Source organism: Mycena indigotica (assembly GCF_014461135.1).
Source record: "Mycena indigotica strain 171206Taipei chromosome Unknown Mind.scaff0002, whole genome shotgun sequence".
Taxonomy (NCBI): Eukaryota; Fungi; Basidiomycota; class Agaricomycetes; order Agaricales; family Mycenaceae; genus Mycena; species Mycena indigotica.
The window spans coordinates 4,729,327-4,750,521 of NW_023503001.1; the positions used below are offsets into that span (position 1 = coordinate 4,729,327).

The 21,195-nt window shown below is 51.3% G+C and overlaps 10 protein-coding genes across 10 annotated transcripts; 5 read left to right on the forward strand and 5 right to left on the reverse strand.

Annotated features, from left to right (window-relative positions):
• Nucleotides 1-619: 619 nt before the first annotated feature.
• On the forward strand, nt 620-1,394 carry MIND_00257500 (Telomerase reverse transcriptase; the record flags this gene model as incomplete). The annotated part of the gene is made up of 5 exons (XM_037359453.1): nt 620-819; nt 865-887; nt 936-1,003; nt 1,062-1,235; nt 1,287-1,394. Exons 1-5 carry the CDS (start codon nt 635-637, stop codon nt 1,392-1,394), a joined length of 558 nt encoding a protein of 185 aa, XP_037224548.1. The 5' UTR covers nt 620-634.
• Nucleotides 1,395-1,807: 413 nt separating this feature from the next.
• Nucleotides 1,808-2,278, reverse strand: MIND_00257600 (COX5A subunit VA of cytochrome C oxidase; the record flags this gene model as incomplete). Its single annotated transcript, XM_037359454.1, has 2 exons — nt 1,808-1,848; nt 1,897-2,278. 2 exons carry the CDS (start codon nt 2,276-2,278, stop codon nt 1,808-1,810), a joined length of 423 nt encoding a protein of 140 aa, XP_037224549.1.
• A 126-nt stretch (nt 2,279-2,404) lies between these two features.
• On the forward strand, nt 2,405-4,262 carry MIND_00257700 (DNA binding protein Ncp1; the record flags this gene model as incomplete). Its single annotated transcript, XM_037359455.1, has 6 exons — nt 2,405-2,560; nt 2,615-2,925; nt 2,981-3,068; nt 3,119-3,427; nt 3,479-3,856; nt 3,909-4,262. The coding sequence occupies 6 exons, from the start codon at nt 2,405-2,407 to the stop codon at nt 4,260-4,262; spliced, it is 1,596 nt and encodes a 531-aa protein (XP_037224550.1).
• Nucleotides 4,263-4,344: 82 nt separating this feature from the next.
• On the forward strand, nt 4,345-5,377 carry MIND_00257800 (DNA binding protein Ncp1; the record flags this gene model as incomplete). Its single annotated transcript, XM_037359456.1, has 3 exons — nt 4,345-4,849; nt 4,902-5,023; nt 5,075-5,377. 3 exons carry the CDS (start codon nt 4,345-4,347, stop codon nt 5,375-5,377), a joined length of 930 nt encoding a protein of 309 aa, XP_037224551.1.
• Nucleotides 5,378-5,439: 62 nt separating this feature from the next.
• On the reverse strand, nt 5,440-7,112 carry MIND_00257900 (Adenylate cyclase; the record flags this gene model as incomplete). Its single annotated transcript, XM_037359457.1, has 8 exons — nt 6,807-7,112; nt 6,666-6,754; nt 6,532-6,620; nt 6,456-6,482; nt 6,397-6,406; nt 5,773-6,352; nt 5,677-5,722; nt 5,440-5,627 (listed from the first exon to the last, which is right to left on the reverse strand). The coding sequence occupies exons 1-8, from the start codon at nt 7,101-7,103 to the stop codon at nt 5,440-5,442; spliced, it is 1,326 nt and encodes a 441-aa protein (XP_037224552.1). The 5' UTR covers nt 7,104-7,112.
• A 193-nt stretch (nt 7,113-7,305) lies between these two features.
• On the reverse strand, nt 7,306-12,515 carry MIND_00258000 (Adenylate cyclase; the record flags this gene model as incomplete). Its single annotated transcript, XM_037359458.1, has 5 exons — nt 12,182-12,515; nt 11,636-12,133; nt 11,435-11,589; nt 9,726-11,386; nt 7,306-9,673 (listed from the first exon to the last, which is right to left on the reverse strand). Exons 1-5 carry the CDS (start codon nt 12,489-12,491, stop codon nt 7,306-7,308), a joined length of 4,992 nt encoding a protein of 1,663 aa, XP_037224553.1. The 5' UTR covers nt 12,492-12,515.
• A 2,983-nt stretch (nt 12,516-15,498) lies between these two features.
• On the reverse strand, nt 15,499-16,930 carry MIND_00258100 (uncharacterized protein; the record flags this gene model as incomplete). The annotated part of the gene is made up of 9 exons (XM_037359459.1): nt 16,632-16,930; nt 16,505-16,580; nt 16,418-16,457; nt 16,332-16,369; nt 16,263-16,281; nt 16,172-16,211; nt 15,849-16,120; nt 15,622-15,801; nt 15,499-15,572 (listed from the first exon to the last, which is right to left on the reverse strand). The coding sequence occupies exons 1-9, from the start codon at nt 16,922-16,924 to the stop codon at nt 15,499-15,501; spliced, it is 1,032 nt and encodes a 343-aa protein (XP_037224554.1). The 5' UTR covers nt 16,925-16,930.
• Nucleotides 16,931-17,118: 188 nt separating this feature from the next.
• On the reverse strand, nt 17,119-17,502 carry MIND_00258200 (uncharacterized protein; the record flags this gene model as incomplete). The annotated part of the gene is made up of 1 exon (XM_037359460.1): nt 17,119-17,502. The coding sequence occupies one exon, from the start codon at nt 17,500-17,502 to the stop codon at nt 17,119-17,121; it is 384 nt and encodes a 127-aa protein (XP_037224555.1).
• A 296-nt stretch (nt 17,503-17,798) lies between these two features.
• On the forward strand, nt 17,799-19,326 carry MIND_00258300 (FCP1-like proteiny domain-containing protein; the record flags this gene model as incomplete). Its single annotated transcript, XM_037359461.1, has 2 exons — nt 17,799-18,252; nt 18,299-19,326. Exons 1-2 carry the CDS (start codon nt 17,814-17,816, stop codon nt 19,324-19,326), a joined length of 1,467 nt encoding a protein of 488 aa, XP_037224556.1. The 5' UTR covers nt 17,799-17,813.
• Nucleotides 19,327-19,719: 393 nt separating this feature from the next.
• MIND_00258400 (uncharacterized protein) lies at nt 19,720-21,047 on the forward strand (the record flags this gene model as incomplete). Its single annotated transcript, XM_037359462.1, has 4 exons — nt 19,720-19,741; nt 19,788-19,918; nt 19,970-20,428; nt 20,475-21,047. The coding sequence occupies 4 exons, from the start codon at nt 19,720-19,722 to the stop codon at nt 21,045-21,047; spliced, it is 1,185 nt and encodes a 394-aa protein (XP_037224557.1).
• Nucleotides 21,048-21,195: the final 148 nt, after the last annotated feature.

Sequence of the window (21,195 nt, forward strand, 5' to 3'; positions counted from 1 at the left end):
CAGCTGGTTAGTGTGCCAATCAACCTATGCTTCACTGTCTCATAACTTATGTCTGTTCACCACTGTCTCTCCCGTCCGTCCACCTAAACACACCTCTGACGGTCTCGGTGGTCCCATAAAACGCGTGAAACCAATCAATAACCATTACTAGTATAGAACGGACGGCAAGAGGCAGCGGATGTCGTACGTCCAAGAGTGCGCAAACTACGAGTATTGTGAACTTGAGCATTCTTCGTCTCGCTATTTCGGGGGGACGGTTGCTCAAAAGGTTTAATACTTACCACGTTCAGGTGTGCCCTCTTGATCATGATATAGAACATTCCCACAAACTCGACTTGACTCGCAAGTTATATAGCTTCGGCACAAAAGTTTTTTTGTGTGCTCATCGCAGCGTTCAGAAAGAGAGCATTCCATGTAAATTGGCCATCTTGATCTTTTCAAGAAAACCTACGCAGAAGTAATCAAGACGCTCAAGGTATAAATTTGACTCTTCGTAGTCAACGAGACGGTCGTCGATTGTATCGGTTCCCTCTCAAAACGCTGCGTGATAACCAGTTTGTGCAACATTTCAACGTCATGACCTCGGTCTATTCGGTCATTCACGTGGCTCGTCCATGAATCACGTTGCCATCAAATGTTACTCTCAAGATCATCTGCATCTACCACCCGCTCTATCTTGACCATCTCCACCCGCGCCCTATCCCTCATGTCCGAGTCCCAATTCTACTCCCTCAAGGCCACCAAGAAGAATAACGAAGTCTACGACTTCGCCGAACTGAAAGGCAAGACTGTTCTCGTCGTGAACACTGCCTCTGCTTGGTAAGTGTCGACTGCGCTTATGGAGAGTTGCCTGAACCCTCGTAGTGGTTTTACCCCCCAATATAAAGGTACAATCGCGCGTGAAGATTGACTGCCTTGTCTAATCTGACTTTCAGGCCTGCAGGCCTTGTACGATAAGTATAAGGAGAAGGATTTCCTCATCATCGGGTTCCCTTGCAATCAGGTATGACGCGCGCTCCAGCTCCTCTAGCTTAAAAACTTAGCCCAACTTGCATTACTAGTTCGGTGGGCAAGAACCCGGGACCGACGAGGAGATCGCTACTTTCTGCACGGTCAACCATGGCGTTACCTTCCCTCTCATGAAGAAGTCCGACGTTAATGGCGACAACACGAACGAGGTCTTCAAATGGCTCAAGTCAGAGAAAGCCGGTCTCTTGGGGCTGACGCGGATCAAGGTGCGCCGTTAACCGGTTCCCACTGGCGTGTGCGCTCAAGAAAACACGCAGTGGAACTTTGAGAAATTCCTTATCAACAAGGAAGGTGTTGTCGTGAACCGTTGGGCATCAACCACAACTCCCGATGCTATTGACAAGGAGGTCGCGAAGATTATTTAAGCTGTAACTTGTGATATATTTACCGTCAAATATACTTAGAATCAACGCCCACGAACTCCCTGGCAGGCAATTCAACGTTTGACAAGCCCTCGACAACTTGCAGTCAAGAAGAGGACTCTGACGGCCACATGATTGTGGGAAAGGCCATCAGAGGCATTTGAATGATTTTCATGACAGACCTCTCGTTGGTGGCTGGCCCGGTCTCGTCCCCCTTGCAGTCGGGCAGATCACTCAGTGTTGGAGCGTCTATGAGTACATATTCTATTCACCAATGGTTCGTTCCTGGTATTATCGGAGCTGTAGTTGACAAGGATTTTTGAATGAACTCCATACGACGGCGTCTAGCGGCAGGTCTACCTCAGAATGAGCCCTCAAACGACTAAGGTGAAAGTACTAACATGCGGTAAGCCTACTCATGACGTCTCGGGATACAGCTCCTCCTCCAGCGTGATGCCTGGCTCTTCTGTGAGCCGGGTGGACAGAACACAGCAAAAACACGCACCAAGCTCTTCCCTCAGCCCCTTGAGCTCATCAAGATACTCCTGGTACTGCTTCTTGTTTTCCACCTTGACCTTTACGCCGTTGAAGATGCGGACAGCGGTGGCAAAGTCGTCTACGCGTCGGGAGGCGCGAACAGCAGCGTCAATGACGGAAGGGGCAGGAACCAAATCATGAGCAAAGCAGTTGTTGAGGCCGCGCTGAACCTCGAAGACGTCCTCAGCTTGGTTGAAGAATTCGACATAACGCTGGGTGAAGGATTCGAAAGTCTCGGCCGGGTGGTCGCTATATGAACGGGTGGGGAGAGCGACCAGACGGGAGGCTGTTTTCGCGAGTGTGGGCCGCGCTGCAGCACGCAGAGTGGTGGCGACGAGTTGGGCTCGCATTTTGGTGGGGGAGAAAGTGGGAAGGGTGAAATAAATGATCCTGTTGATTCGATCAGCAAAATGTGCTCACGTTTCCCCAACACTGCACTTGCCAATATGTTCCAAAGGCCCTTGTCTTGAGCGCCCATGCCCCCCAATCTCCTCCGAAAAATCCGCTCGTGGAATTTCCTTGGCCCAAAGACCGCCTCAGAAAGCAGGAAGCTGGCATCGCTCCCAGAGGACCTTCTCCTCGAAACGGCCCACCACCTTCCCTCCGTCGATGTCTTGAATCTGGCCCTCACTGTGAGGCCTTGCTTTTGCGTAAAACCGACCCGCTTTCTGATGCAAAATATCTAGAGTAAACGCTTCTTTGCACTATTTCTACCAACATTATATGGCCATGTTGACCTACGCTCAAGTGCGCAGTGCGAGAATACACTCACCTTTCTCTTGGCCCATCCCCACATTTGTGGATGCATCAAGACTCTTGTCGTTCGGCCGAATAACGAAGATTGGATCCACTCCTCAACTTCCATGCGCGAAATCGAGAGCTGGGTCGTCGTAACAATCCAGCAGATGGCTGAGAGTATGGTAAATCTCCAGAAGTTCGTTTGGGACGGGAAGGAACTGCCAAAATACGACCATCTCTGGAAGTCCCTGGCCAAATAGTCTGTACCGTCCTGTGCCGAACGTCTTCCCTCTGGACTGACTAGCACACACTAGCTGCCCCGACCTTCGCCATGTAGGAGTAGTAATCGGACTGGGTGATTTTACTTTCAAATCCCGAAACGTTATGCCTGTCAAGAGTACCGTAGGTTCTTTCCTCGCTACCTCGTCTCTTTTTCTCAGTGTTTTTTCTAGCTGTTCAACTTTAAAAATCTGACTGGGTTCACTCTACGCGTCAAACAACTCGTTGCCAGTAGTCTCCATCCTCCATTCGACGAGCTACCGCAAGAGCTTTGGAATATGTTATATTCGTGCAACAACCTCCAACATTTGACCATTGACACCGATAATGAGCGCTATATCGATGTTCGCCCCTTGTTTGAAGGCCGATGGCCTTTCTTGCGTGACCTAACAATCGGGGACTTTGTGCTGTTGGATTCCTTTGGGACAGTTGAGGGCACAAATAACGGATTGGCCATGGCGAATTTCCTCGCTCGACATCCCGTAAGATTTGTTTTTGTCTTTTGTACTGCTGGGTTCATCTCCTCCTTACAGTGCATAGAACGTCTCACTCTGCATCAACTCGAGGGCTGGTACTTTCCCTTGTCGCTCAACTTGCCGCCGACTGCGCTCCCCAATCTGCGGCATTTTAGTGCAAGACATATATTGCTGCGACATCTCCATAACGTTCAGTCTCTGGAAAGCCTCGAATTGACGAATCAGCCTCTGGGCAAGTTTCCTTTGGTTGGAGCGTTATGGGCCATATCTCAACTTCCGCTTACTTCGCTTCGTATTTGGATGGACTGTTCGACTGATTCCGAGGAGCCTGATGCGAAAAGCGACTACGCGAAGCCATTCGCCGATTTACTGCAATCCGCGCCGCACCTTCTTCACTTGGACATCTCCTGCTCGTCTGATCCCACGTTTTCAATGGTATTTCGTGTCCTTATTTTTGTTTTGCTCTTGTGCTCAAAATTGTTTACAGAATGAGCTGACCGCTGCGCTGAACAAACGCCATCGTTTACAATCCCTAGTTTTAACGCAAGTAAAAAAGTCAGCCCGGGATGTCGATACCCTGAAAGACGCCTCAATGTTGTTCCGCCACAGCACGAGCCTGCAATCCCTTAGACTGCAAGAAGTCGCTGCTCGCTGGCGGCACCCGCGCGATATGCGTTTCCAAAAGATCATGACTTTCGAAGTTGTCAGCCTCCAGCCTATTCAACTCGCTGTCCACGAAATCGGGTTCAACCGACGCGGTCACCGTGTTTCTCGCACGTTTCGACACGTGCTCAAAGCGAGAGAGGCGTCGCAAGGCCACTTGAGCGTGCCTCCTCACTGAGCCCCCTGTTCAGGGCCATGACGCAACCCGTCATTCTCAAGCATATAAAGTCTTTCTGCGGCTGTGCCTGTAAATACTTTCTATGCCCTCCACCACCACTCCTTCTGGCGCGAGCGAGTTTTCTGTTTACTTTGACGCGCCTATCGCACACATGTCAACCAAAGATACCACCCCCGATGCAGCCCTTGTAGAGTCTCCTACCAGTGAGACCCTCGCCACTACTAATTCCTATACCAACACCTCTCCCAATAACCCAGTTCCGGAGAACGACGAGGAGATGGCTGAAGCTGGCGATACCGTTGCTGCTCCCTCTGAAACTTCCAACCCCTCGCCAACCCCGTCTTCCCACTCGCCCAAGACCCAACACGCCCGTGTCGTTTCTGTTGGCCGTGCCACTTCGATTGCGCAGCGCTCCGTCTTCACTAATGCAGACGGGCGCAGCGTGGCTGGCTCCACTTTTATTAACGGAGCCGGTACAACAGGACCGAACGCAACCGCCGAGCCAGACGATAGCCTCCATCTTCGCGCTGCTTCTGCCGATGTCGCCTTGACCGACGAGCAGAAGGCCAACATCGCCAAGCGGGAATGTGCGTTGCCAACTTGTGTTTTCAACGCAAGACGCTTATTAGTTCTATTTAGCGAAGAGCAACAAACAGATTGCCAAAATAATCAAGTCGGAGGCGAAAGTCGAGAAGAAAGCGCTTGACATTGCCGTGCGGGAACTGTCAGAGCTCCACAACCTTCAGAAGGCCGCGGTCAAGGTGTGTGGCGTCGACGGGGGTCTAGCTGTTTGGCTGACACGGTTTTTGCAGCGTGAGGAGAAGGCGCAATCGACGTACAACAAAACGCTGGCGACATTCCAGAAGCACGAGGCTGTCTTTCTCGCTGCCCGTGCCAAGTTTGAGGCGTCGCAAGCATTGTTGAACTCCCACACGGAGACGTTGGAGATCACGCGTAATAATGCAAAAGAGGCGACCGCAAATGTCCAGGAAAAGTCTCAGGAGGTGGACAGTCTGCGCAAGATGTTTGATGTCGATGAGCGCGAGCGCGAGGTCAAGTTGGTGGAGCTCACTGGCAAGGGCTCGACAAGGAAGCGATGGACTCTGATGAGTTAGAGGTTTCTTTTTGTGTGTGTTTCGGATGGTTGGAATAAGTTAGATCTAGATAGTACAACATGCTATTGGAATCGAAAGTTGCCGACAAGTTCACGTGCCTCGTCCACGATAATCTCTTGTCTGTCAGCGTAGAGCGTCGACACAACCTCTCGTTCTACCCAGCGAGGTTCTCCGTCATCGCTTTCGACGGGAGTAAAGGTGTAATGGATTGACAGGGCGGACAAAACTCCTCCATAGGCATGTGAGATTCCTGGAAAAACCCATTACAGACACTCAAAAAAAGCTGACTTCCCGCTCACCCGTGTCAATGATAATGATTTTCCCATTGCACCGCGAAACGATACCCTACAATTCAAGCTTAGCCCCCCACAGATAGACAAGTAACCTGAACCCACCGTGAAGTCGGGCGTGTGGCCCATAATCATCCGCCGCGTGCCCGTTCTCGCCAACACCTTTTCAACATCCACGCACACTTGTTCCTCAGTATCAGTCGCCCACCCACGATACCAAAACGGCCCATTTGAGTCGTACAACTCGACTTCCTCGCTGGTGGTGCCCTGCGGCAGTCCTGGGTAGTGGTTTGGAGGATGGGGCGGTGGTTGGACGCGGTGTTGCAGTTTCTCTAGCAGCGAACTTGATAGCGCGTTTATCTTGGTGGGGAATGGCGCGAGGTTTGAGTAGGTCGGTGACAGACCGCCATGAACGAAGGAAAGCGCTGAGTGGGAAAGTGGCTCCTCTGGATCGTAGTAGCGCGTGTGGTCGCTTTCGTCCTCGTAGTCGTCTTCGCGGCGGAAGTGGATTGGGTGATGCGGTGGTGGGAAAGGAGTGTTTGGCCCGCCAAGATGGGGGTGGAGCGGTAAGCGGGAAGTTGCCGTGTAGTTTTGGGCCCATGCGCGGCCGATGCTCCCAGTTGAGATCATCTTCTGGCGTGCTGCGACAGTCCCAAAGGTGTTGATCTCCGAAGGGTAGACATATCTTGGAAAAGTTAGCAGGTTGGCAAGCACAGATATTGCTTATACCTCCAGTCACCTGCAAAGACTCGGTTATAATTGGAGGGGGGAAATGATATTAGACACACCAATCGCGTTCATAACTTCATGGTTGCCTGATCATTCCAGTTAGCAGTCACCAATATCCAAAGAACTCCAACTCACCCAAATGCGTCATGACCAGTCCCCCGGCAGTGGCAGCCTGCACCCTCAGCCTCTCCATCCACTTGTACAGCTTGATCGTGTCGTCCCCCCTGGGTTTCCATAAGCAAAACGAAAGAAATAAGCTGGTAGTCTACCGGTCAATTATGTCCCCCGTCTGCACAAAAAAGTCGGCGTTCCCAGTCCAGTTCCCAAATGCATCGACGACACCGGAGAATTGGAGGACCTGTTTTTGCGGTCGTTAAGCGAGCGCCAACAGGCCTGGCAACAACACAGACCTTCTGGGCATTCCCGGCATCACCATGGAGGTCCCCGACCGCGACTATGTGGCGAGTAAATGGAGCTCTTGTGGAGCCCGTAGGTGATGCCACAGTCGCTTGAGGGTTGGGTGCGTCAACTGGCGCGACGACAGGTACATTGGGAACTGCTAACGAATTCTGTTGTCGAAGAGCAGCCAAGAACGCAAAAGCGGGTCTCTCGAGGGCTTCTTGAACAGCAGGATGGTTGTGGAGGTCGAAATAATAGACGCCAGCTAAGATCGTGAATAGAAGAACCAAAAACCGGCCCGTAGCCATGGAAGTTGAAGGCGAAGCTTTGCTCAATGTAAGCTGACGTAATATGAGCTTACGTCAGACGACAGGCCAAGGGGAAAAAAAGGAAAAACTGCTAAAACTACAGTGTATGGGGTTACAACAGACTATGTATGCAGGTTCTACGTAGGATGCGATATATATAGATATGTAGTGGAAAGCAGAAATATACCAAGGACAACATAAATCAACAAACAGAGGACAACACTTGGTTAAACGTCCTTTCGTCGAGTCCCCGTAGGGCTGCGACGAGTGATTCCAGAGGAAGGGGTGCCCGACCAGCGAGTAGCGCCCCAAGGTTCTCCATGCGGATAGCAAGTGACTCGAGAATAACCAAAAGCTCAGTTTCAGTCATAAGTCCGAGGTTGGTCGGCAGCAAAACATGAAGATGCTGACTCGTATCAAGGTCCGTTGAGTACGGACGCCCAGCCACAGCAAACTCCAACCTGACACAGAGCAGCGCGAGCGCGCGAATATGCTCAGTGTTGAATTCATGGGCGGGACTTCTCCTCTGGATTGGGGCTGGCGGGATAATGGCGGCCACTGGTGGGCTGATGGAGATGATGGGCAGAGGTGCAACGACGGGTGTGGACACGACATCCTTGCTGCTCGAATGTCGTCGTTCCGCAAGCGATTGAGGCAGGATGTACGAAAGGGTTTCTGGCGCTTCCAGACCTTTGAGTTTAACTTCACCAACGGGGACAACGGCGGGTCCAAGGGCTCGAATTGCGTGAATCACCTCTTTGGAGACGGAAGGTGACTCTGGGTATTCTACTGATGGTTCAGACTCAAGAACGTGTGCATTAAGCTCCGCCATAGCGTCCGCGCTGCACATAATTTCGCCGCCTCGAGCGATGCTGGAAATCCGCGACGCCCGTGTAATGACCAAGCCAAAGTAGTCCATTCGACCAGTCACGGGATCGGTTAGACAAAGAGATGGCGCGCCACAATGAATTCCCATCCTAACACGAAGGCCGCGGTAGATGACGTTGTCCTGCGAGTCCAAAACTTGTGACCCGTCAGGACATTCAAGAATATCTTGAGGCCATGAGACGCCAAGCAGCTCCACTTGGATCATCAGACACCACCAAACAGCGGCCAGAACGGTGGGGAAGGTACACATGAAGCTGTCGCCTTCAGTCCTGACCTCATACCCGCCACAATGTCGCAAGTAACGTCGCAGAAGGGTATTGTGCAAGTGTATAGCAGCAATCATTCCCGACTGTGTAGCCTCCCAAAGATGAGTCGAGCCTTGAATGTCGGTGAAGACCACCGCGATATTCCCAATTGGCGCCGGAACTTCGTCTCGCAGCCGATCAAGTGTTTTCTCGAGGACACCAGGACCCCGACGCTTGCGGTACCGCTCGATTTGCTCCTCCTCTTCAGCCGGTGCTCGATTTTCCTTGAACATGTTTGCAAGCGAGACAACCATAATCATGGTGCTCCCCTCAGCCCCACAACTCATGGCAAGATCTCTTAGATTCTGCGCCGCCACCATTGGCTCCCGCGACGACCGCTGAACAATATCAACAGCCGTCTGGGGCTCGATAAAGTCCCACAGCCCCCGATTAGCAATGATTATGAACTCATCCTTGCTGTTGAGCTCGTATTCACAGACATCTGGTCTGGCATTCACTGATGGCATCAAGTGATAAAACCCAAACGACCGCGAAATGTCCAATTCCCCGCTGACTAGGCCGGATGGTGACACCCAACCACCAGTGGACTTTATCCGTATTGTCTCCGAGAGATCGTATGGTGCATGCTTGCGGGAAACCCTTCGAGCTGTTCCATCACGTGATATGACTGCAAGCGCGTTGCCGACATTTGCGACATACAATCGATGGGCAACGATGTAGACGACAACAGCGGAAGCGCCAATTTGGTGGATGTCGCTTGGACTCGGAAGACTCGCGATAGACATCTTTCGCGGTGCGGAACTGTTGCCAAAGAGGGAATCGTGATACTCCTGGTTAAGCTTCAAGAAGGTTCGTCGAAGCGCATCGGGGACGCCCTCCGCTCTATGTGGGTCAATGGCGTTGAGCTGCTGATTGAAAACACGGATGAAATGGTCTCTGAGGTACTTGGCAAGGCTATTTGCAGTTGCCGTTGGCACTACACCAGTTGGGCTTGGTGTCGCTGTCGCAAGCGGGAGTGCTCGTCCAAACATTGCGAAAACTGTGTCGCGTTTGGCGCCACGAAACTCGTGAACGAGGTCGACCATATGCATGAGCGTATGTTGTGGTTGATTAGGATGTCGGCCAATGGTATCTGCGATGCCATACGAAAGCCCATTAACCAGTGAGGACGAGGTCCGCACTCGGCGCTCTTCATCTTCGTCAGGAATATCTGAGCCTGTGTTGGTGGTGATGGTGACATCCATAAGCCCAAGTAACCGCAAGTGAGAGAGAGCGGAAAACCCAGAGAAGGCACGACGATCAAGCTGAGAGGAATTTGTGCTGGTGCTGACGCGCTGATGATGGGACGCATCGGACTTGATCTCCAACTGCTTATTGCCCGATAAATTCAGGAAAACGAGGTTTTGGTTGAAGTTCCTGGGGGGGATCATGTCAATGCCAAATCGATGACTGAGTTTAAAATACGCACCAGTTCCAATCGTAATCCAAATTATTGATATTATACTTGAGCAAATTGTTGCCCACATCAAGTAGCGTCAGGCTCTTTACCTTGCCCAGCTCGGACGGCAGATGTGAGAGGCGATTACCATTGAGGAAAAGGGTACCCAGCCTCTGTAACTGACCCAGACCTTCGCTAGGAAACCGCGTAAGACGATTTCCACTGAGATATACCTCCTCAAGTTTGTCAAGGCGGACGAACAAATCAGGAGGAACCTCTTGGATGTCATTGAGGGACAAATTCAGCACCCGAAGCTCTTTGAAAAGGAGCATTGGAAGAAGGGCCTCGTCTGTTAACTCATTCTCTGCAAGATGAAGTGCTTCAAGAGAGTGAACCAATGGTGGCAGTTCGACTTCGCGAGAAACGGACGGGCGGCGAGATGAAAAAGAGTGACGAGAGGGAGAGGAAGGTGTTGGAACTGTCAGTAGGCCAGATTTTACTGTCGTCGTTATTGATATTGGCAGATCGTCGACCGAGACTGGCGGAGGATCCCACCAGCCCCGGAGTAGGTTGGAAGTGGCATTTATCTTTGCAAGACTAGCGCACTCCCATAGTTCACGGGGCAGCTCTGTTAAACTGTTTCCGTGTACATCGAGCACCTCCAATTTCTGGAGAAAGCCGATGCTCGAGGGAAGGGATTTGAGGTGGTTGTCAGCAACCGAAAGCGTTTCGAGAAATGTGCATGCGGAAAGCGATGATGGGAGATTGTGCAAAGCATTGTGATGCAGGAGAAGCGTGCGTAATAACGGAAGTGAGGGTAAGAGAGACGACGGAAGAACCGACAAGTTGGTATAGGACATGTCGAGAGAGGTGATAGCGAAGGGAGATGTAGGGACTGGTCCGGGAAGTACAACGAGTTCGGTGATCTCATTATGAGACAAGTCAAGGAACTGTAGATTTGGACCCAAGTTGAGGGCCAGCCCATGAAGATTGTTGTTGTGGTCCGCTGTGAGCGTTATCAGCTGCGGAAGTGCACAAGCAATCCCCAAATCGCCAATGTTATTGCGTCGACAGTCAAGTTCTTGCAGATCGCGGAGGTTTAGAAACTCGGATGGAATCTCTGTCACGTGATTGCAGGCCATAATCAGTTTTGTGAGCGTGCCGAGTTGGCCAATCTCTGCAGGTAGTGAGGGAAGGGCATTATGTGATATATCAAGGCTGGTGAGACTAGGGAGATGGGTCACACTCAAGGGTAAATGAGTGAACCGGTTGTTCGAAAGATTCAACTCAAGCAATCCGAGGGGAAGCAAAGTCGGGAGCCCATCCAGACGATTATTTTGCAATTGAAGACTGGTAAGTGCGCCGAACTCGTGAAGCCATATTTCTCCATCATCGCCGTTCAGAGTGACAAGACGATTGGCAGACAGATCAAGTTGCGTGAGCGTTTTGCTTCGCCAACCTCGAATGCTCCGCGGTACCTTGCGAAGGTACATGTGGGTGACCGTCAGTTGATGGAGAGCAGTGCATGCCTGAAGAAAGTCGGAGGGAATGGCAGTCCCGAGAGGATTTCGCGAGAGAATAAGCGAATGGATACTAGGAGCATGTTGGTGAAGCAGAATAGGCAGCGCCGTGAGGCTCCGTCCTGTCAGATTCGTATAGACAAAGGAGCCGGATGATGATATTGTGTCGTCCTAAACTAATTGGTTAACAACGCATCAATGAAGTCGGGTAATACCCACAGCGGTCCCCAGAAATTGACTCCGATACACGAATCTGAACAGGAATGGGACTCCCCCGCCATGTAGGTCATACCCATCCGTTTCATCGTAACCCGCTTGCAAATAACATCGTCGGAGGATGTTGGCTGGCCTTTCCGATTTGCGTAACTTCCGTTCTGAGGAAAATGAGGACTAGAAGGATCGAGAGCGAATGACACAAACCAGTGCCCCATTGCCTTAGATACAGCTCATGTGTCTCCTTTTCCTCTCCCGGGGGTAGCTTTGCATTAAGCTGGGGCATCAAAGACGCAACGGTGTCGTTGACCGAGACCCTCAATAAATGTTCTGTGTGATCTGGCCCATAGACTTTGATTTTCCAGCGTGGGCCAACAACGCGACTCGGCCTATCTTGCTCGTCGTCAGAAGAAGCTTCTGCATCGGAGTCCCATTTTGGCCGGTGTGTATGCCAGCTGTCAGGTGTCTTAAAGTCCGCCTCGTTGGGTGCAACAGGGTCAGTGTAGAGAGTAGGCCCTGATGCGTCGGTGGAGCCGACCCAGGGATTGCTGAAGAAGATTTGGGAATGCGAGTGACCGACGGAAAGGGTGGGGGAATTCGAGGTAAAAAGACCACTGTCTGGTGAACTGGCCGCACTATGAATAATTTGTGGATCGATGATCCCATCCATACGGGTTACATCGGTGTCGAGCTCGAAGAATTGGGCTATAATACTGAGTGAGAATAATACTGGAAAATGTTTGTATGACACACATTCATCTTCAAGACCGGGTAATGCAGAACTTGGTCTTTGAGGAGGTAATGGTGGCGGAACCTCTGAACTGCGTCGACCAGGTACCCATCTACGCTTCTTCACGGGTGGTTGAAAGCCGGAAGTGTGTATGCTGCTAGTACTTGGGGATTCAGGGCGAAGAGACGGGTGTTCATCTGTTGCAGTTGTTCTTCGACCAAGCCGTTTGCCGATTGATGCTTTTCGGCGCAACGTTTTGAGAAAGGTTTCTGTTGACTTTGTTTTACGCAATGTCGGTATGGGCGGCGGCGAGGGCGACCTGCGCGAGCTCATCGCCCGCGACGCGACGTGGACAAGGGCAAACCTCTGGAGTTGAAGGGTGTCAACTTCACATCGGATCGAGCCCCCAATTCGGACATATTGCTGTCATCTCCTTGTTTCCCGCTCTCACAAGCAAATACCGGTTCCTTCAACTACACCCACCCACAGGCGAACTAGCTGCTCAAGACGAAAACCATCTAGATTACCAAAGAGAATTCAACTTCTCACAAATGAAATCCTAGCATATCACGAATGCAAGATGTTCAAGATCCTTCTTCCCAGGGCCTTTCCTCATGTCGACCTCATCTATCGTGACTTCGACAACGCTTTCGCCGCTTGACGCTTCTTCGACATTCGAGAGGTCACAAAGTCAAATCAAACCACGGATCCATGTTGAACCACTGGCCCACTCCCTCCTCATTTGACTGTACAGTATACTTAGATCCAACTAAAAGAAATGAGCCCTGCTCATACATACTCGACACTCATGTCATCTCGTCCTTTTACCGGGCAAACCAACGAGGATCCGTTCCCCCGAATTGTGGATGTTCATCGACTATGTTGTCATTTCGCCCCGTTTTTCTCTTCGTGGTCAAGGACAATTCGGGTTCTCGACATCGCAAATGAGTGCGACTATCATTCTTCCCCTCGGAGCATTTCCTGCAATGCTTGCCTCACTTGTCCCTACTTAGAGAACACGAATTCAATCAAGTTGCAGCACCATGCTGACCACTACCTATTCATAGATCTCACTGAGAATGAAATGGGTCTCATTGTCATTCATACTCTGAACTAGTGCAACCTTGTCCTTTCCCTTGGCAAACCAATTGAAGAGTGCTTTCCCAGAGTCGTTGACTGTTCATCGACTAGGACCGTTTTGTCATTCCGCTCTGTTTTTCTTGCCTTTCTTCGCGATTGCTCCACCGCTTGATTTCGTTTATCCGGAGCGTGTTCTTTGCCAGCCGCATGCTCGATATCGCATTGGATGGAGAGTTGTTCCATCATCTCCAGTCAAACCACGAGTCTGCTGTGATGTTTGAGCCGCCCGAAATGGGTAGACACACACTTCCTTTTGGATCCACGCCTTCATTCCGTGGCGGGAGAATGTCGCGCTACACCTGAAGAAGTGCTGATTTATCGATGCGCATGAAAAGGAATGAAGTGGGTTTCGGGACGAAGCCAAGACAGTAGAAAAATGATGAGCAAAGTATTCCGTCGTTAGCGCGTCAGACAGTCTGTAAATGGTGGGTGGAGCTCCACGAGTTTCGCGGAGGCCCGCCAACCAGGGCGAAATAAACCTCATTTCGGCCGAAACGGGAAAGCTCCGCAATTTTAGCGAGCGCTGGCTGTAGGCACCGAGGCCCGACAGCAGCCACGAAACGAAATGAAAAGCGTGTGCGCACACGACCACAGCCAATCGCAAAAAGGCAAAGCCCGGCAAAAGCACACGGATCGAAACGGGGCGATCTGATATCTCCTTCTGGAAACGAGCAAATACGGTCACCCCCCTTTTTTCAGCACCACTGCTTTTCACCTTTCTTGCTTCCCTCCACCACCTGAAGCAACCTCGTTATCGTCGTCGGCATGAAGAGTTGTCTCAGGTCGCCGTCTGTGCCTGGCTCGCCCAACCCTGCAGCCTACTGCCCCAAACATGTTGCTTGGGGTGGCGATGGCACTAACGAGATCCATTTTGCGGACGAGTGGGACAGGACACCGTCTGAGCCAGCACGTAAGCTGAGCTACCAGTGCGTATTATCTCCTTCTTCTTTATGACTCGATTATCTTACGTTTTTTTCTGCTCCCCCACAACTTCCCTTACTCCATTCACCTTGTCGTCGCGTCTCCAGAGAACTGCTTGAGCTGGAAGAGATTACCCAGTCTCTACCAAATGCGCGCCAGCCTTTTGACTTGCGTCCTCCGAAACAGGCTTTGTCTCGAGTTCCAATCGGACTACTTCCTCTTGTTTCGGCCGATGCTCCGACATCGCCCCCAACGACGTCCCCGGTCTCGCCGCAAACGTCCACATCTACTTTTGTAATGCCACCTGGTCGTGCTCGTCCGGCCCCTGCTCCTCGACTTGCTTCCCCATCATTAACACATCTACGACCACTTGCACCACCAGAGCCAAAACCTAGACCTATATTCTCCTTTGTTCCGCTCCTAGCGCCAGAGTCACCTACTCCCCCAACGCGATCACAACCACATTTCCCACCCTACTCTCCGGAACGCGCTGCAGCCGACGGAGAACCCGATCGGGTACTTCCCCCTCCTCGCTCCAAGGCTGTCCCCATACCCAGCTCGCATAGTGCCCACGCTCATGCATTTGGGGGGTTTGGCTATGAAGCTCAATACCGAGCCGCGGAAGCAGCAGCCTATTCACCTCCTTTCGGGTCGAGTGCCTACGATTACAAGAGGGACAAGCATAGAATGCTTGCTGACGACAAGCAATCATCCGCAGTCGCTAGCAGCAGCAAGAGCAAGCCAAAGCGACGCAAGAAGAAGATGAGCATCATGGTTATCAACGACATGGAGATCGAGATGGAAGAGGAAGGTTCAGAGACAGACGAATCTGAATCCGAGCCTGTTGGAAAGCTCCCCGTTCCGCCTCCACCACCAATAGCCAGATCGCCGACCGACAAGCTCTCTTTGCGTCTTGCTTCCCGCCCAGACTTGCTTTCCCCACCTTGTCCGGGCATCATCAACAAACCGCTCGTGTCTGCGGCAAGACCGCAGAGTCCTACCAGTGGTCGCCTTTCGCCCGTGCAGGCGCGTGCGAGCTCGCGTCTTCTACGGAACTGAGATGGGGCTTGGGTTCAATTCTAGATCACCTCACCTACCGCTAACTTCTTTCGACCAGTATATACGTATACATACTTAGAGGGTTCTTGTCGCTTTCGAATGACTCTTACTTTACACACACTGCACATATTATTGGGCATTATTTGGCATTTACTACCTAGAGGTCTGAATGATTTGACTGGGCAATATCACCTTGGCAATGACTTGGCCGAGAAAGTTTCTAGTCATAATCGTATGGGTTATAGCGGCCGCGATAACCGTAATATCCTCGTCCACGTCTTGGTCCATCGTAGTCTGCTCAAGGGTCAATAAAAACAACAGGAAGAATAGAAAACAGTCGCACAAGACGATGTGTCCCTTTGTGGACTGACACCAGCGACACCTGCTAGATTCACATAACCGTCACTCATCCCTGCTCTACCCCTATTTCCTCCGCTCCCGCTTGCGGCACCGGCACTGGGCCACGAAGCACGGCAGTAGATGCACGTTAACGGCTTGCCCTGGTTGCGCGACGTGTTTTGCCCTGTCCGCTATCAGTACCAGATAAAATTAACCCAAGTTGAAGCTGACATTGCCCGAAGCACTCTTTGTGAACAGCGTTCCCACACGACTCGCAGAACACCAAACTCGTTTCCGCGACGCTGTGCATTTCATCATAGCAGATCGGACAGTCGTCGTCCTCGGCCGGCATGCGTTTTTTAGTTTGGCTGGCGCTGGCCTGCTCCGGGACTGTTTTGCCGACTGCCTTGGCGTAGGCCTCGCGGATGCGTGGATTGGTGACCGAATTCGGTGCTACCGGCGCATTGGCAAATATTTCCTCGAGTTCGGTGGTGAGGAGTGCTCTGTATCGAAAAATTAGAGTAGGCCAATCATGGAGAACAACATGGTCCGACTTTTGGTACCAGCTCTGGGACGACTGGGGCACTTGCAAGACTGTAGAACACGTAAGAATTCAGACCTTGGATGATACGATTCGCCCAGCACCTTTCAGAAAAACGAACAGCTTTGCAGAATACTTCAGTCCAACATGAAGCAAGAGCGGTAACAACTGACGATATGTTTGCAATGGTTCCCTTTACTCGCATCGGGACCTAATCCATGTCAACTAGGTCCGCCTAGAGCATATAGAACAGACACACAGTCGCAGCTGGGGAGATGCGCGACTGTGACGGTGTAGATCTAAAAATTATGAACAAAGAAGAAGCGAAAGGCTGATGCTAGCATACGTTCCCCGTCGACCCAAGGACCTTGAACTCCTCCTTCAGCTCCTCTCCAACGCGTTCTCGATCCACCATGAAGAACCTTCACCGTGTTGACATCAAAATCCGGCTTTTTGTGAGACGCTCGAAATACCGTTGAGACATGACGCGACCAACACGCTCTCCAATGTTTTGTGGGCAGCTCGACTTGAACCGTGCTAGCCGTTTCTCGACAGTGGGCTTCGCGCTTGCTGTAGTAGCTTTCTTTCGAGGCGAACGAGAAGCTTGCACGGGAACTGTTGGGCTGGACAACGACGCGCTTGTTGATGGGCCTGCAGTCGGAGTCGGAGTAGGAATGGTATGGTCATAGCGAATTCTTTTGGCGGCTGGGGCCGCTTGCGTGGAAGACGCTGACGCTGCGTGAATACTTCGCTTTTTGCCCGCCATATTGTGGGATGCCTCAAAGAGAGTTGTGATGCAGTGATGGCTCATATGATTTATTGATGAGATCAGTTAGCAAACGATAAGATTGCTTCACATCAGGTAGTACGGAATACAGAGAGATATGGGTATGTTACTGCTGAACGCTAGAGGAGATGTATGAGCTTAGGGAATGAATCAGGAGGCAGGAGACTGACCAGCTAGTATTCTCGGTGTTTGAGGTGCTTCCCCGGAAACAGGTCGCTGGGATAGCGACCGCCGGTTGGGGGGCTTTCGGGGACAGCAGGCTCGGTATACGGGGGACATATGTTGTGTTTCGTATTGGCAGCTGTGATGGCCCGAAGCTCTTTTCTTTCCCTCCGGTATTGGGCTTTCAGATGTCTTTTCTGGGCCCTGGGAGAAGTGGAAGTGGCGGTCGGAGTAAAGAGGCGGGCCAGAAACTCCATTGTAGAGGATCTGCGCCGCCCTTTGAGCACCTTTGTCGCCGGGGTGGGGCAACGAGTCAGTTGCCCACCGACAGTTGAGCCCTCCTCCTCGACAGAAGGTTGGCTCTTGGGAGAGCGAGTGAGGATTTTAGAGAGCATGTTTGAGAAGAGTGGTAGTGGTTTGCTGGTGAGAAGCGGTTGGTTGACTGAGCTAAAGAGGCCCGGATTTTATAGGCAAACGGATACAAGCATAGGTTTCTCATTTGGAGTCTTCCGCACTGTCTCGGAAACAAATTTGCCTCCGCTTTGTGGGGTCGTCTCAGACTTTGAGCTCCGCCGCGCATTAGGAGCGGCTGTAGCCAAGAGCATGAATAATCCAAGCAAGACAACACAGAGAGAACGAGTGCAAGGAGTAGTTGCTGACACAGCGTGACATGATAACACGCCTTTTTGGTTCGTTGCACCCACAAATGGCAGAATCCGGCTCGAGCCGCCACTACACAGACTACCTGTCCTACAATCCGCCTTCCCGAAGCCCAACACCACCGCCAGAATGCCCCTCCCAATCGTACCTCACCACTTCACTAGCATCTCCGCCTTATCCACCACCAGAAGGCCAATCGAAACTGCTCATATTTGATCTGAATGGAACGCTCCTGCTTCGATCTCCTCGAAATCAACAAGAGCGTAGAATCTATCTCAGACCGTATTTGAAGACACTGGTTGCCTATATTTCCCATCCAAAAACACGGATATGGTTGGACTGCATGGTTTGGAGTAGCGCGCAGGCACATAACGTGCGCGAAATGGTCGAGCGCGTATTTGGGGGTGGGGAGGGTGCAGGGAAAGGACCACTACTCAAGGCAGTCTGGGCGCGAGACACGCTAGGTTTATCCAAAAATGCTTTCTGTGAGTTTGCATGTCTGGGTAGCTTTTCATATACCCAACCTCGCAGACCAGAAGACGCAAACGACTAAAGATCTTTCCAAGCCGTGGGCATTCTTCAATCCAATAAAGACACCACCGCCCACAGTTGTGGTGTACCGCGAAGACGGTGGTCGATATTCCCCCAGTGTTGATGTTTATGCTTCTACAAGTTCGCCTGCTGTGCCGCCGTCATCGTTGCCTATAACCCTTGAAGTGGAGGGGGAAGAGGAGGAAATTGAGAACAAACAATATCCCCACAGTGCTGAAACCACGCTCCTGGTTGATGACTCCCCGCTCAAAGCCCGTTTGCAGCCGTGGAATCACTTATGTGTTGCAGAATACGACGCAGAAACGCGAAAACGGGATCGTGCTTCTGCTGGCCTCCAACCAGACCCTCAATCAACTGTCGAAATAATAGCGGAACCTGACCAAGAACAACAAGAGCCAGAAATACTAGCAGAACAGGTGCCACTGCAGAAGGACCGCTGGAGAAAGCGTCGGAAGGAGGAACAGGCTGATGAAAATGGCCCGGTGTCAGAGAAAACCGAGCCAGATCCAGGCTTTGTCGTACCCAAAGGAATGAGTAAAAGGGCACAACGAAAATTGCGCAAACGACTTGTGAATGAGGCGAGGACAGGAGACTCTTCTTCTCCAGATGAGTCTGGCCACGCTTCAAACGAACCCTCATCTCTTTCGCAACCATCCCCGCCAGTCGCTTCACCTGTCTCGACCAATGGCAAAAAACGCAAACGACCATCAGATGAAGAAGAAGATTCAGTCGATGAAAAGACCAGAGAGGAAACACACGACAGTGACGAAGCTTACGACCCCACTTTGCTTGCTGTTATCGGAGTTCTCGACCACGCTCGTACAATTGGCAACATCGCGGCATGGATAAGAGGAGGCGGACTAGGTTCAATTGTACCAAGTGACGATGAAACACTTTCCGACCCCAACCAATGGTTTACTTCTCGGCGACTGTTGGAAGCTTGGGCTGCGCGAGGGCGGAAAGCGCTTTCCGAACTTGAGATTGAGCCGATACCGGGTGTTGAATGACGATGCTATGGTTATTTTACTGGTATCACACCAAGTTGTTCTACTGATACTCTTTCGGCACCGAGCGAGCGCTGATGTCCTTGAAGTCGTAGGATCAAGATTTTACGGCAATGGATTTTTTCGATCGAGGAAGAAATACTTAGGCGATCTGTGCTGTCTGTAAAGGGGAGTTCGATAGAGAGGACGTTGCTCTGGGGTAGACGAAGGACGCAGAGGAGAAGATGGTACAGTCAATGCCGCCAGATGAAGCATGTTGTTGTTGAGTAGGTCTTCCACCTTGATGTCCTTGATCTTGGGTAAAATCGCGCCTTCACCCTGAAGTGACTCGTTGTGACTCGCCACCCCTGTGCGTTGCACAACACTTGTTCTCCAAAGCTAGCCTTTTCCACCAAGATGTTGCTTTCCATGCCGACCGGTAGGATGAGAATCATGTTAGGCTCATGACATTGATATGATTACAGTGCCGGTGGATGGCGAAGCCAATGCGAACTTTGAACGCGCGCCAGAAAGGGACCGTTGGAGCGGTCCGACCAAACGCATCAGACCAGTTACGTTTACAAGGCATATCTTCGCGCGAGGTGGTAAACTTAAGGTTTCTATCTTTCTCTCAACTCATCGAAATATTCTCATCGCCTCTAACCAGCGGCTTCCTCGCAAAACAGAACGATTTCCCAACATTCTTGAGACTGACGGCGTCCCATACATCTACAAGCACATTGCCATCGAGAATTTCGCTGGCTTATTCAGCCAACGTTCCCCCCTTCTACTTCGCCGCCCATGGGGCTTCGGCTTATCCACCTTTGTCTCCATGCTCTCGGACATACTGGATATCCTGTGCTATAGTGACGACGACGATCCCTTCGAAATGCTATCTCGATTCCGAGTCGAGTCCGACCCATGGTCGCGTGACCGAGCGCATTCGTACTACGTGTTGCATCTGAACTTTAGTTTCTCGGAAGGCCATAATTTGCTGGAAGAGCTGTCCAGGCATGTTCACGAACGCTGCTGCCGTCTTCTCAGGCGTTACGAAATCCCAGGCTCGTTCCCTTCGCTGGCATCTTTTCAAGATGAGGGAGTCGAGGCAATTATCTTCGCTCTCATGGTGGGTTTTGGTGATGGAGTTGTCTCATTTACTCATTTCAAGCCAGTCTCGCCTCAAAGTTCACGTCAAACTGCCGAGACGGGATTGGTTGTTCATCATGATCGAAAATTTCGATGGACCTCTTGAGATGGCATTCAAGGATAGAACGGAAACTTTGACTCAATTTCTGCGCACGCTTCAACGTTTATTGTGTCATGGCCACCTTGGTGGGCTTCTCCTCTGGTCTCGTTTAGATCCCGATGGAACTATCTATGCTTGTCTCCATCGAACTCCAGGCTCTCCCATTCGCCAACTTTACGCTTCATCAGAGTTGAACCTTCCGGGCGTCCTCGATTTAACCCACCACCCGGCATTTCAGTCAGCTGTTGGCTTTACGAAAACGGACGTCCAGGACCTTGATCGCGCCACTGCACATTTGCGGTCAGACGCCTCCTGTGCACTGCTTGACCTCCTCGAAAAGGAGCGGGTTGCTCCATATTACTTTAGCGCAGTGTCCAAAGTGGAGCAATGCAAATTCCCTGATGTCCTGCATCGTATGCCCTCTCTCGAAGACCTCCCTGTTTACTCGTCTGGAGATGTTTTGAAGGTTCTTGCGAACAAGGGTGGAGTTCCAAGGTAGCGTTGTTACATGATTCACATTGTAATCGAAAATAGTACTTGTCATTGAAAATTTGGCCTTTCTCCCTCGATTCTTTATGGATTTCAATGGTTCTGCTCAACTCCTTCCGTTGTAATTTCGCAAACTCCAAAGAAATCAACCAGCCCGG